The 13,443-nt window shown below is 51.6% G+C and overlaps 2 protein-coding genes across 12 annotated transcripts; one reads left to right on the top strand and one right to left on the bottom strand.

The window, feature by feature from the left end:
- Positions 1 to 351: 351 nt before the first annotated feature.
- On the bottom strand, positions 352 to 1,819 carry FAHD1 (fumarylacetoacetate hydrolase domain containing 1). Its single transcript, XM_075165514.1, has one exon. It carries the CDS (start codon positions 1,582 to 1,584, stop codon positions 913 to 915), a length of 672 nt encoding a protein of 223 aa, XP_075021615.1. The 5' UTR covers positions 1,585 to 1,819; the 3' UTR covers positions 352 to 912.
- A 49-nt stretch (positions 1,820 to 1,868) lies between these two features.
- On the top strand, positions 1,869 to 13,416 carry LOC142089264 (hydroxyacylglutathione hydrolase, mitochondrial). Of its 11 annotated transcripts, none has more exons than XM_075165504.1 (11): positions 1,869 to 1,944; positions 2,474 to 2,515; positions 4,311 to 4,341; positions 5,756 to 5,937; positions 6,379 to 6,443; positions 7,318 to 7,435; positions 8,501 to 8,609; positions 9,562 to 9,665; positions 10,135 to 10,236; positions 10,709 to 10,788; positions 11,350 to 13,416. In XM_075165504.1, the coding sequence occupies exons 4-11, from the start codon at positions 5,833 to 5,835 to the stop codon at positions 11,447 to 11,449; spliced, it is 783 nt and encodes a 260-aa protein (XP_075021605.1). In that variant the 5' UTR covers positions 1,869 to 1,944; positions 2,474 to 2,515; positions 4,311 to 4,341; positions 5,756 to 5,832; the 3' UTR covers positions 11,450 to 13,416. The 11 variants fall into 11 exon arrangements, with proteins under 11 accessions (XP_075021605.1, XP_075021607.1, XP_075021609.1 ...); XM_075165502.1 differs by lacking the exon at positions 1,869 to 1,944 and adding an exon at positions 1,951 to 2,060; XM_075165508.1 differs by lacking the exon at positions 2,474 to 2,515 and having other exon boundaries at positions 1,874 to 1,944.
- Positions 13,417 to 13,443: the final 27 nt, after the last annotated feature.

The following is a 13,443-nucleotide window of genomic DNA, read 5'->3' as shown; positions in this document are numbered from 1 at the left end:
CGGGAAAAGTTACACAGCATGGCTTTTTAACAGCTGGAAATAGTTAAAAACTCCAACTGTTGCACTGCATTGTATAAGTAATGGTAATTGTTGCAGTTAGGTTTTTATTAAAAATATATTTAAATCAGTAAAAGTAAAGACAAGTTTACTGGTGATCTTTACCAATGAGCTTCTTTATTCTTGATCTTTTGTATTATTTTACTTTTAGAAGCATATTTAAAGCTCAGTTTAGGAAAAAAATCTGCCAAGCATCTGGCACGCTTCCTGCTGCATTACGCCTCTTGGAGTGGGAGGGAAAGCAATCCTCATTTAATTTGTACATTTGAAAAATGCACGGAGGAATCGTGAAACTAATCTAAAAAGCAAACATCTTTTTATTGTAGAATACCCCAAGGAGAGAAATTCTTTCTGAAGCTGTAATTCTTGATTTACTGTTACACATACATCTTTGATTTTACATAGCATGGGTGAGCTTTAGCTCCTCCACCACCATTTTAATGGTTTAATTTATAATTTTTATTTTAAGGCAACACATTGGCAAAGCTCAAAGCATCAGTCGAACAGAAGAGCACACACAGTGACAGCCAGCCCAGCTCCCCTCCCCGGCTCTCCGGCACGCCGCCTCCATCGACAGCTCCAAGGTACAATTTGGGTATCAACCATCTGCCCCAAGCTGGCTTGGACTCCAGGTTCACAGCCTCAGAGGAGACTGAAGCCTCCATGGAAACAGGGGTGTTTTAGTCAAATGCCTTTCGAGCTCATGGGTTACATGTCTTTGATGCATGACACTCCATTAGACGCTTGGGCCATCTAAGTGTTTAATGTACAGGACAGCTTGTTTGTCTCTTTGTTCACCAGATGTTCCCAAAAGAGCCTCTTCCTATGCAGACAGGGTCCCAGCCTGGCTCCTGGTTAGGATCCACGCGTTTGCTGCGCCACCTTAAACCGCATGGAGAGGACGTCGCTTATCCCAGCCTCTATCTCATCGTTGGCCTGCACTGACCCAACTCCTTTGGGAGACCCTGTCAGAATCAAGTCCCCTTCTTCCAGGGTGAATATTTCACTGATGTAGCTGATCAGGTAAGGGATGGAGAAGATCATCGAGGAGGTCTCCCCCTCCTGCCTCAGCTTCCCGTTCACCTTGAGCCAGATCTTCAGCTTGTGAGGGTCTGGGATCTTCTCCTTGGGCACAAAGTCACTGACCGGGCATGACGAACCGAAGCCCTTGGCCAAGGTCCAGGGCAGACCCTTCTTTTTGCACTCCTCCTGGGTGTCCCTGGCCGTCATGTCCAAGCACAGGGCATAACCCGCCACGTGCTCCATGGCAGCCTCCTGGGACACGGCCTGGGCTCTCTTCCCAATCACCACCCCCAGCTCCACTTCGTGGTGCAGGTTGTTGCAGTAGTAGGGCCGGAGGATGGGCGAGCCTTCGCGCACGTAGGCCGAGGAGGGCTTGAGGAAGAAGAGGGGCTCCCGGGGCAGCGCGCTCCCCATCTCCTTGGCGTGCTCGGCGTAGTTGCGCCCCACGCAGACGATGTTCCTGCCCCACTCCCAGAAGCGGGACAGGGGTTTGGAGGAGGCCATGGCCGCGGCGGGTCTCCTTCCCCGGGGATCGCGGGCGCCCTTGGGCCGTCCTTGCCGGGCCCGGAGCCGCGCTGCCGCCGCCGCCGCCTCTCCTCCGCCCCGCTCTCTTCTCTGCCTCCTTCCCGCCCGCCCGCCCGCCTGCTCCCTGCCCGCCGCGGATTGCCCAGGGCAGCCGCCCGCCCCCCGCCTCCTTACCCGGGTTAGCAAATCGCCCGGCCCGGGCGTGCCGTGAGCGGCGAGGAGGGAAGGAGGGGGCCGGGCGGGCGCAGCGCCGCCCCCGCCGCACGCCGGGCCGGGGCCGGGCCGTGCTGGCCGCCGCTGCCCGCCTCCCCGGGGCCGGGCGCGGGGCGGGGAGCAAAGGTAACCGGGCCGGGCCTGGGCACCGGGCGGGGCGCGCCGCACCATGCTCGGCGGGGCCTGGCGGGGCCTCGGCACCGCCCTGGCGGCCCTGGGAGCTGGGGCCCTGCTCCGAGCCGGTACGTGGGGCGGGAGGCGCGGCTCGCCCGGCGCCGGGGATGCGCCCCGGTAGGAGCCGCGGGGCCGGGCAGCGCCTCCTCTGCGGCCGGGCCGGGGCGCGGAGGGCCGGGCCGCGTCCCCGGGCAGCGGGGCCGGGGCGCGGGGGGATGTCCCCTTGCAGCGGGGCTGTGGTCTGTGCGGCGACCTCCTTGCGGCCAGTACGGGGGCGGAGGGGGCGTGCGGTGCCCCCCTTGCAGCTAGGACCGGGGAGGGTCGTGCTGTGCCCCCGTACGCCGGGACCCGCAGGAGGCTGGGCGGCTGCAGGCACCCGGCCGTGGGTGGCTGGCGGTGGGGTTCAGCCCGGCTGGCAGCGGCTCCCCCGGCAAGCTCGGAAGTTTGACGGTGGTTTTTCTCTTCTCGTTTCCCGGCTCAGGGGTGCACCGAGGTTTTTAAGCTGACTCACAGCCCCAAGTAGGTCAGTATCTGCTCAGCTGGGGCCCGTCTCTGTCGGTGGCTTTTCGTATCGATAACCCATCTGGGAGGCTCCTGCAGAGTTTTGGGGCTGCCAAAGCGCTGGTTATTGCTCTGGGAGGAGGGCTTGGGGGACGGCTGGCTGGATTTGGTGGATGGCAGACTGTATTGGCAATGTAAACAAAAAACAGAACCAAACAGAACCAAAACTGTCTAAGCTCTGCATTTAAATTTAGGGCCTAAATTCTGAAGGTGTCTCCTTGAACTAGATCTTGGGCTTTAGCTTCACAGCATCTCTGGGAAGTCTTGCCAGAGGCCTTTTGCATCACTCCAATTTTAAGACCTGGTCGTAACAAGCAAGAATGCATTGGAATTAACTGCCAAACTTGGAGACCCTGATGCTATCTTGGGAACAAGTATGTCAAACTGAGTAACTAGCAGCTCCTGAGTTCCCCAGGTTGCTGGGTGGGTGCTGCACCTTCCACGTGGGCTTCGCTCCACCAGTGGGTGAGTGCGTGCTCTGCCCACGCTGGCTGGAGCCGGCTGTGAGGCCGGCAGCATGTGCCGGGTGGGCAAGTCAAGGGGGAACGGGAGTTACCTGGGGTTTGTGGAGCCAACTTGTTTGGTATCGTGTGGAGCCACCAACTCGCTGGGCATCCAAAAAATATCTGTGTACAGGGTATGTAAAAAGTGAATGTAGTGTTTTGTCTTATGACGCAACGCAGGGACGTTCATCTGAGTATTTATGTGCAGTCATTTTTGAATGACAGCCATGTTTGAGATAGGAATTTTCCACTCTTTTCTGTAATAAAAAGAGTAAAACAAAATGCTGTGGAGAAAATGTATGAAGCACCTCTTTTCTGAGGGAACCTGCTCTTAAACTGTGCTGCTGCCTGCTTGCCTTTGGTCTCCATCATGTATGCACTTACGTGATAACATTAACGCTTCCCATCTGCAAACCCTTTCCTCGTGGCGGCTCAAGCTGCGCTAACGAACCGTTCCAGAAAGCCGAAGCGTGTGATTCAAAGGCTGCTGGTGTTCTGCTCTCCCCTGTCCTCTCTGCTTCAGGCATGAAGTCAGGAGGGACGCGTTACAAAACTGAGTGAAAATGAAGTCATTGGGCATTAATTTTGGAGCGGATCTGCACGCATTACAGCGATCCTGAAATGATCTGTGTTAGTGCTGGGCGCGGGCAGGGATTACATATTGCTTGGGGAGCTTCCTTGAGCAGAACGGGGTCTGAGAGTGCACCCTGCTCCTAACAGCAGCGCTGGGCGTGCGTGAGGGCGCTTCTGGTCTGCTCGCTGATTGGGAGGCTGGAAAGGTGCAGCTTAACTGCAGATGGGAATTCAGAATGAGTTTCATACTTTGTGGATGTTTTCTCATTCCTTCGTTTAAATTACATTTTAGAAAACATTTCCTTATGCGGTATAGCTTGTTTGTTTGTTTTGCAAGTATTGTGAATTAAACATGCAAAGAGACTTTGAGATCATGGCCAAGGTTAGAAATGGTTCATAGGAAGAAAGCATTTTAAGTATGTGAATAATTCCTTTGACTTGAAGTTGAGGTTGTGTTCTCTTTTGTTTCTGTTTTTTTTTTATTTTTTTTTTTCCCAAGTTAGTGCCTAGCATGCAAACAAACATGCAGTATATATAGCTCTTGTGACTGATAGCGTCCAAAAGTGCTTCATGTTAGGGAGCAGTTAAAGAGCAAAGAGCAATTGATATTTTTTTTTTCCTATCGAGGAATAGTAAGGGGGTTTGTTTGTTTGTTTGTTTGTTTTGTTCTTTTTTTGAAAGGACTCTTCTGCTCCAGAGGAACACTCGGCAGGTATGGATACTTTTCTCAATATTATGTCAAATACCCAGTGCATGCCTGCACTGTTGTGCCTTGGGGTTTTCTTTGCAGCACTGTGTTTAATTTTACTGCCATCTCCCTGCCTTGCCTCCCTTCCCTCATAAGCAAGTGAGATGGTGGAGGTAGAAGGGGAAGAAGTTCTGGGCAGGACAGTTGTAGCAGAGAGGCCTTACAGCTCCTGCAGCCGTGGGTCTGGCTTTGCAGCAGCAGCTGCATGCCCCAGTCAGAACCCGTCGGTCTGCGGAGCTGCAGGGGGGCTGTCCGTGTTGGCTGCAGCCAGGCTGTGGGGCCTCCTCTCTCTAAAGCCGGCTCTTATCAGGGGTGAGCAGGACTGACCTGTTTTGGGAGAGTGGGGCAGGTTGATTACGGGCGTGGTGACCCCTCCCTTTGGCTCTGACGGAGGTGACGAGCGTCGGGAGCCCTAGGGCAAGAGTCACTGGTGCAAAATGAAACAGCGGCTGAGCCAGCACAGTTCAGACCAACACAGTCACCTTCAGTGGTGTGCGAGGGCCTTGGGCGTTAAGACAACTGATTTCTGACTTGCAGAGACTGATGCCTCCTTCCCTGCACGTTGACCCATGCCTGAGTTGCGGGGCCCCAGCAATGGAAGACCTTGTCCTCTTTGTGTCCCTTCTTTTTTTTTTTTTATGGCAGAGCCTCTTAGGGCTTGGTTGTTTCTTTAAGAACTGCGAATTTGTGAGTTGAACAGTGGAGCCCAGGTTATTTGCATCTGGAATTAGATTTGCTTCTTGGATCTGATTAAACATTTAACCAAAAGCAAATAGGGAAGCACTGCTGTTGCATCAAGGTAGCCCGTGAGCAAGAAACCTGCCCACAGTGCCTGCCTGGTGCCTAGCCAGGCGGGGAGCCTTGCCTTCCACGCAGAGAGCCTGTCTTCTCTTCATGCACTGTGCAGGATGCGATTTCCCCAAGTAATGAACCAGATACTTCTGTGGTAGCAGTGTGTGTATTTCTGTATTTCTTGGTTTTTTTTTTTTCTCCTCCTTTTTTGTCTGTTGGCTGTAGCATGGCCTTTTGTGCTTTTTTTGCAAAGTCACTGTCCCAGTGACCTTTGTCCAGCTGTTCCCTCTCCGTTCTGCTTTCCTGCCCCTTGAAATCTTCTCTCTGATCGAGGTACAGCGCTTTGCCCGCATGAGCACATCTCTGGGAGCAAAGTGTCCCGTCCCTCTTCGGCGCAGCTGTAGGGGCACAAGGTGACACAGCCAGGCGCTAACACTGTCCCGTGGTGGCCTCTCTCCTCTTCCTCTGAAGGAGGCGGGTTGGGCTGTCCATACCCTTCCTTCTCTGGGGCTGGGGGACCTGTGCTGTGGGCCAGTTGTTCCCCTCCCTGGGCTAACCTGAGATTTGACTGTTTTGGGGTCCCCAGGTCCAGCGCAGCTGCGAGCTGTCTTCCTGCACACGGAGCACGAGCAGAGGAAGTCGAAGACGGTCACACAAGCCGACATGAAGGTGGAATTACTCCCAGCCCTCACAGACAACTACATGTACCTCCTCATCGATGAGGAAACGAAGGAGGCTGCAATAGTTGATCCTGTGCAGCCCCAGAAGGTAATGCTGTCTGCTGCCCTTGTGTGCCCTTGCGAGATCCTTCCAGGGCCGCATCCACGAGAGAATTAGTCACACGCTGACTCAGGCGTGGGGGAAAGGCGGGAAATACTGGCCATGCATAGGTATGGAAAAGGCACTCTGCTTCTGGGCTCAGGCAGCTTGTCCCTGACTTCAAGTGTTATTGACCTGATTTTGTTTTTTGCCCTTAATCTGATGTAGTGCAGAAAAGAGGAAATGGGACTGAGGGCTTAGTCATGGCTCGCTGGATCAGAGAGATCGTGTCCTGATCTGTAACTACGACTTGGAGAGGGATGAGCTCTCTGCAGAGTTGCTGGTGTGGCGCTCTGAAACCTTGGAGCAGTTGTGTCCAGGTTGCACCAGGTGTGCTGTTGAGTCATTTCATGTGAGTTGTAATGCTCTTGCGGTGTCCTGGGCCTGCAGGTTTTGGATGCAGTCAAAAAGCATGGCGTGAAGCTGACCACCGTCCTGACCACGCATCATCACTGGTAACTATCTGCTCTAGTGAGATCCCTCTTTCCTCTGCATAAACACAAGCAGTCAAGAATTGTTGCTTTTCTGGATCAAGTTGGTCTTCCCTAAGCAGGAGCTTAGATGTGAGGAGAAGGATCAGAGCTCAGGAAGCGTTCCCTTGGGCTTGCTATGACCAGAAGCATTGTCTAGACTGCAAGCTCTGTGTGTCAGTGCCTTTAACCTTTAAAATGCTGACTTCTTCCAGGTGGCCAGTGAAATAAATGCGTGTGAAGGTAGCTGTGGAGTGCAGGAGGGAGCACACTCACACTGAGGTGCTAGGACATGCCTGTAAGGTGTGCTACTCACAGTCAGCAGTTGTGGGAGGATTACCTGGGTTGCAGATTAACTCTGCCAGGGACGTAAAGGTGAATGTTTTGCTTTAGCAGTTCTGCGGTGCTGAACCTGAGTAACCTCTCCTGTGGGTCATAGTGGAGCCAGCTGGAGAGCCAGCCCTGATCTGGCAGGACCAGCACCGTGAGCAAATGCTGAGCTGTTTGGACATCTGTGTGCCTGCTCCACAGTGTCTTGTGGGACACTAAATTACATACCTCCCAGTTATCCCAATCTCTCCCTGTCCTAGTTGCTGGAGAGTTGACTGTGAGCCCCTAAGGCTGGTGTTTCCCAACTAGGTATGAATTTGTGGGGGATTGTTCCCCCCCCTCACTGCCCTAGTTAACTGGTGAAATTATCTCCACTCGTGTTGATGTGGCATACCCTTTGTTACGAGGACAGCATTAGATACTGGGAGAAGAGCTGATCAGAAATGATCGTCTGGAGGTTACCGTTGCAATATGAGTTACAATAAATTTGTCTTCATCCCTGCCCAAATCCATTTTTCTGACCTTCCAGGGACCATGCTGGAGGAAATGAGAAGCTCGTAAAGATGGAGACAGGGTTACGCGTGTATGGGGGAGACAGCAGAGTCGGAGCACTGACACAGAAAGTGTCTCACCTTACATCACTCAAGGTAAAGGGAATGAGCTGCAGGACTCGGTTGGGGGCATCTCCCGTCTGCGTCACAGCTTTAGAACTGGACCAGTGTGGTCCAACTTTAGTTAATATTGTGGTCACAGCTCTTTTACCTTTTTAGATCTCTCAGATGTAGTTGATAGTTTAACTACAGCTTTCGCCCTTTTCCAGCCCTGTGAACCATAACCCCTCTGTCTTGTTTTGGCCGGTGATACTTCGTTGATGAGAACATTGGTGTGGCTCAGACACCTGCATTGCCTGGGGCATGCTGGGTGTCCGTGTGCTCCTTGACAGCTACCTTAACTGGGGCGGTCGACATGTGAAAGGACAGGGCTTGTGCTCTGCTTAGAGCCAGTTAGCACCGAACGAATGCAAGTGGTCCTCTCTGAACGACGGCTGAAATACAGGGCGAGGAGAAAGTAGGCCAGCAGTGCTAGTTGCCTGCATTGCTTTACCAGAGCTAAAGCAGCAAACCTTGTTGAAACCTGGTCGTTTGTTTACAGACGAGCTGGCAGATGACATAAACTGCTGTGAAATGTGCAGGCTGGCATGAATGTCACTGCTAGTCTTGCACCTTTTGGGGGGCAGCAGCACAGAAATACACGGGAAGGTGTGCAAATTAGGGCTGTGGGGGAAACATCCCTTTGGCCTCATGAATGTGTTTAATCCTTCCCTTTTTGTGAGCGTCATCCACTTCTTCCCTTCAGCTTCATTTTTGTTTGGAGCTTTTTACACTCGATTAACTTTGTTTAGGATTTTGTGTTGCTCTGGATCTGTTTGCTCTTGCTGCCAACCAGACGCTGAGTCACTCTGCATGTAAATGAAAGAATCTGGCAGTTCTCTTTGTCACAACACCTGCTAGGAGGAAACAGCTCCCTTCCAAGTCCCTGCCATAAAACTCTCTTGTTGGACTCTCCCAGGAGCAGTGCTGATGTTTACTGGCCAGCTGTGTGAGAATTTGCCTGTAGGACTACTAGACCATTGTAATAGTTGCAATTCTTTTCTAACCATACAAATGCTAGCAAACAGTAGCTAAAGCTCTAGTCTTCTGCCTTCTTCTCAGGTGGGATCTCTTAATGTGAAATGCCTCTGTACGCCGTGTCACACTTCTGGACACATCTGTTATTATGTGACTAAGCCAAATAGCTCCGAGCCACCTGCTGTTTTTACAGGTGAGGAGTTGGGAGGTTACATTGCCGGCAGTCTGCGTTGCAAGGAAATAAGCTACCCCTCTGCCTGTGTGCTCCTGACTCTGGATGTGCGTTCATCCCTTACTGCCAGTGCAGCTGGTTAACATCCACATCTTGCCCCCTTACCAAGAGCTACCAAGTAGTAGTTGTAGATGAAACTGGTGAAACCCCTCTGGGTTGTAAACCATTGCTGGACACCCTGCAAGTAACATCAAGAGCGAGCCCTGGATGAGTCCTACATCTAGCATTTTCTTCCTTGAAACAAGAGCTGTTGTTTTACACTCTCAGGCCAAACTGTGGCTTGATTCCAAAACCTGTTGCTTTTCCATATATCTGTACTCATCTGTAAAAAAACTGAGAGAAGAGAAAGCAGGGCAGTAAGAGAGGGCTGGGGCTCCACCTCTGGTCGCCAGTTCTGGATCCTGTTTCGGAGAGTAGGGTTCCCCCCTCCCTGAGACTGTGCCCAGTCTCCCCAGACTGCCATATCATCCCTCTCCTGATGGGCGTTCTCCGGAGCTTGCACCAGCTGCTGCACGGAAGAAGTAACGGCATAAGCAAGATTTTAGGGAGCACTGGGAAGAAAATGCAGAGGCGGCTCATCTTTGTTCAACTTCATAGGAAAGAGAACAAGTGTTCCTTGTCCACTCTAGAAAGAACAAGAGGGGACAGCAGACTGCCCACAGGCAGGGAGGCGCTGGCATGGTTTGCCTGGCGAGGCTGTGGGGTTTCCTGCATTAGAAGTTGCGTTTGCCGCGTGGGTTTACATAGCACTGAGCCCGCGTGGGGCAGCAGTGTAGCCTGGCTCTCCCCGTGCCTTCTGCTGAGCTGCAGCGAGGACAGCAATGGCAGGACTGAGCCCTCGGGCACCGTGTGCTCACGCTTGGGTGTGAGGAGCCTTGTCTGGTCCTGATGCCGTGTCGTGCCTCCCTTGCAGGTGACACGCTGTTTGTGGCTGGTTGTGGGAAATTCTTCGAGGGAACCCCGGAGGAGATGTACAGAGCGCTGATTGACATTTTGGGCAACTTGAACCCTGAAACGGTATGAACCTCTTCTTTTATGCTAATAAGTTAAGCGGCCAGAAACTACTACAGACATCAAAGAAACTGTCTTCCTACTGTTGTTCAAAGAGAGAATTTCTCATGTGTTGAAGGAATGAATGCTTACATCAGGAATTGTCTTTGATGCTGAATAGCTGGAGTCGGAAACGCCTACCCCAAATATGTTTGTGCTTTGTGGGGAAAGAGTAGGGACTGCTTATTGAAACAAAGGCTGGAGAGCTGGGACGCCTGGGCTCTTTCATCAGGCTTGCTGTTAAATGGCAAATAGTACTGGCTGATAACTCCTGGCACTTCTGTGTGTGTCTGCAGTGGAGAGTGTCGCGTGTCCTGGAGGGTTGACTCCCTCCTGTGCTCCTGTCCTGCTGTGCCATAACATTGATGATGGTACCTGGCACTCCGCCTTTGTACCTTCAGAGTTACCCAGTGTCACCCTTCCTTTCTGTTCCTAGAGAGTTTACTGCGGTCACGAATACACCATCAACAATCTCAAGTTTGCTCGACACGTTGAACCCAATAATGTCACTATCCAGGAAAAGCTTGCTTGGGCCAAGGTAAGCCGGTTCATCCTTTCCCTGGACTTGCTGGATGCTGTGATGGAGGCAGAGCCTCTCCGAGGAGGTAGAGAGGACAATGTTGGGGAGAAAAAGGGACTGCAGGAAGGGGGTTCGGAGCCGGGAGCTGCAGTATGTCTTGCGTCCAGGGGAGCGATGTGCTGGGGAACAGGGTTTGTGTGTGGCCCAGGGAGGATGGTTTGCTGTCTGGTGGAGATGTGACCCTCCCTGGAAACTTTTAGGGATAATTACAGGCTGATGTCCACGTCTGTCTGGGAGGCTCGGGTCTGTCCCGAGTCTCTCCCTGTGCACCTCAGTGCTTGTCTGGCTGTGTGCGTGGCCCTGGGAGGGGCCTGGCCTGAGGAGCAGCTCCGGCAGTTAGGTGCAGCACTAACCCTGCATGTTAATGTACAGGACACCTCTTGTTCACCAGAACATTCCTCACCCAGCAGAAATCTCTCCCTCGTTACAGGCAAAGTATGACAGTGGTGAGCCAACCATACCCTCCACCATTGCAGAAGAGTTTACGTACAACCCCTTCATGCGAGTGAGGTATGGAGGAGATGTGGGTGTGGGAATGGTCCTTGTGTTTGGAGGGGGGATGTAGGAAGGAGGAGGTCTCCAAAAAAAGAGTCATAAGCGGGAATTACTCTCCTGCCTCGCACATTCCTGTTGTGATGCCTTCAAGGCCCTCCTTAAAACATCTGCCTTCCAAGAATAAGTACAATAAAATGTACTTGCTGTCCCACAGAAGCTTGCTGCGGTGAAATTTGAAGGGTGTTGGTGAGCATCTCTGCCAATGCTGAAGTCCCTGACAGACTTCAGCAGACAGAACAAGCTTTCTTGTATAATTTTATTCCTTCATCAAGCAGAGTTTGGCAGATGGGTGCAGCAAAAGATGCTGTTCAAGGCACAAGAGTGTTTGCAATTTCCTCTTGCCAATGAGCATTTAAACCAAGGGAACTGATAAGCCTGTGCCAAAGCCCTGAGTCTTTGATCTTTAAGTGCAACATTTCCCCTTGATGCAGGCGAAACGTGATAGTAGTGACTTCATATATGAGATTTTATCTTGCAGTCTTTGCATTTGCTGTCCCTGGTGTTCCCTCCTGGCAGGGAGAAGACAGTTCAGCAGCACGCTGGGGAGACCGACCCCATCCGAACAATGGGGGCCATCAGAAAAGAGAAGGATAACTTCCGAGTCCCGAAGGACTGAGCACTCTGCCTGCATCACTTTAATGTCAGTTTAAGTGTAATTTAGACTATTCAGATGTTTTAGGAGTTAAACCTTCTGTTGTGGTTGAGACAGTCATATTTAGGTTTTTATTTTGTTTTAATTAAGGAAAAAAAAGCACTTTGCCCTTCTTGAGATGTTCTACAGCATATTTATATTGTGATGAAGAATATTTATCCTTCTATTGCTGGCTCTCAAACTGCCACGTGTCACATGCAGATCATTTTACAGGTTTTGGTACGTGGCTCAGAGTCTGGGGTGGGGAAGGGTCAAACCTTGAGGTCTAGGAAAAAGCTGTTATTTTTGTAGGAGCCAGATGCGAATGCAGACAGTGGGCCTGGGGCCCGAGACGTCTTCATTTAAAACAAAGACAAAATGCAGTAACTACATTGCCAGCTGAAGATTTGAACTTTTCTTCCATGCTACTACTTAAACAAACACTTCTGAGTCTGTTGCTTCTGGCTCCGCTAAAACCAGTTCTCAGTGACAGACCTGCTCTGCCACCACCAGTTCAGGGCTTAGTTTGTGAAATACACGGGGTGGCCTGGCTCTGGGAATGGCACACGGGGACTGTCCAGCTTTTCTCTTCTCTCTGACATTCCCTGTCATGGACTACAGTAATTTTTCCAGGCAGCATGCTGGCTTAGGGATTGCACTGTTGCTTATACCCTTTCACTCTTAACTTAAGCCTGTTTGCATGTACCTGCTTACTGCTCTTAAGTGTGATCTGTATGTTACTTGTGTTAGTACCACACAAAGGAAGAAGGGATTTGTCTGCTGGTTCAAAATCCTGAGAAGAAACCACCTACCTAGTGACTAACTGCGTGTCTAACCCTGAGCAGCGATGAGACTCCTCCAACAGATGCCTTGCTGCCGATAGCCAGAACAGCTGCTTTGTACCTTGCTGTGAGTAACGTGGCAAACGAGCATTTATTAGCTGGGCGCTGTTCCCCAGCGAGAGAGCAACTGTTCTGGTGAGCACTGGCAGTGGCCGTGCTGGGCCTGGGAGACTCCAGCTACGGGAGATGCCGTGTGCTGCTGGGGCTGGTCACCCACCCTGCAGCCCCTGCCTGCTCCAGCCGCTCTGCTAGAAAGGCCGCAGAGGTGATGTTATAAATGGAGAGGGTGTCCACGTACTGCCAGATTAAACAGGGCTCAGACCCCCTGAGAAACCACATTAGCCTGGCACGGCACGGCTTTCTTGGTTGGTCCATGGGGCTCAAAAGCCGTCCCTGTTCTCGGAGTAGTGCTGTATGACCCCAGTCTGCAGCCGGCGTGAAAACGGCAGAGAGGGAACTTCCCCTCGGCCTGTTTTTCTGATGGGGAGTAGTGTGTCGAAGTGGATGAATGGGATAAACTGGGGGAAAATAAATCCAGGTTTTTGGAAAGTGGGTCACCCCGCTCCTGCACTCCCCATCCTGCAGCTTGGTGTCTTGTACAAGAGATGAGTGAAGGGTGGTAGGACCCAGCCTTGCGGGCTTGGCACCTGCGTCTTTAATGCATCTTCCTCCTAATCATACTTTCTTCCTTGTTTCTTGGTCTCAGCTGCATACTGCAGATCTGCTCAAGTACAAGAGATTTTCAAACAAATGTTTTGCAGCTGAAACTGACAAAAGATTCAAACGGTTCTGGTTTCCGTTTCTCCCCCTCTCCCCGGTGCATGTTGGTAAGTAATGCCGCGGTGGAGTCCGTAACCACCTGGGTGTCACCAGTGTAACTTTGGTCTGCTCTTCCAACCAACACGCTGAATGGCAGTGTATGAGCGGGATTTGGTGTAGCACCATTTCTTTATTTGCTTTAAAAAGGTAAATTTTATGTAGTTCAGAAAGAAAAGTGGTACCTAAAACTTTACTGCCTCCTTAACTTGAATGCTGTGCTGCTACAACGGAGCATGACTGTACTGATGGCTGTTTGACAAATGAGCAAATAAATAACAGCTGTAAACCGAGCATCCCTGGGGCGGGCTGGAAGAAGGG

This window comes from Calonectris borealis, chromosome 16 (genome assembly GCF_964195595.1).
Source record: "Calonectris borealis chromosome 16, bCalBor7.hap1.2, whole genome shotgun sequence".
Taxonomy (NCBI): Eukaryota; Metazoa; Chordata; class Aves; order Procellariiformes; family Procellariidae; genus Calonectris; species Calonectris borealis.
This window is presented reverse-complemented; position numbering and strand designations above follow the sequence as displayed.

Coding starts and splice junctions, on each gene's coding strand:
- FAHD1 (XM_075165514.1), bottom strand. CDS start 1,584: ATGGCCTCCTCCAAACCCCTGTCCCGCTTCTGGGAGTGGGGCAGGAAC.
- LOC142089264 (XM_075165498.1), top strand. CDS start 1,988: ATGCTCGGCGGGGCCTGGCGGGGCCTCGGCACCGCCCTGGCGGCCCTG. Junction 6,444..7,317: donor CTGACCACGCATCATCACTG/GTAACTATCTGC, acceptor CTGACCTTCCAG/GGACCATGCTGGAGGAAATG. Junction 10,789..11,349: donor AACCCCTTCATGCGAGTGAG/GTATGGAGGAGA, acceptor CCCTCCTGGCAG/GGAGAAGACAGTTCAGCAGC.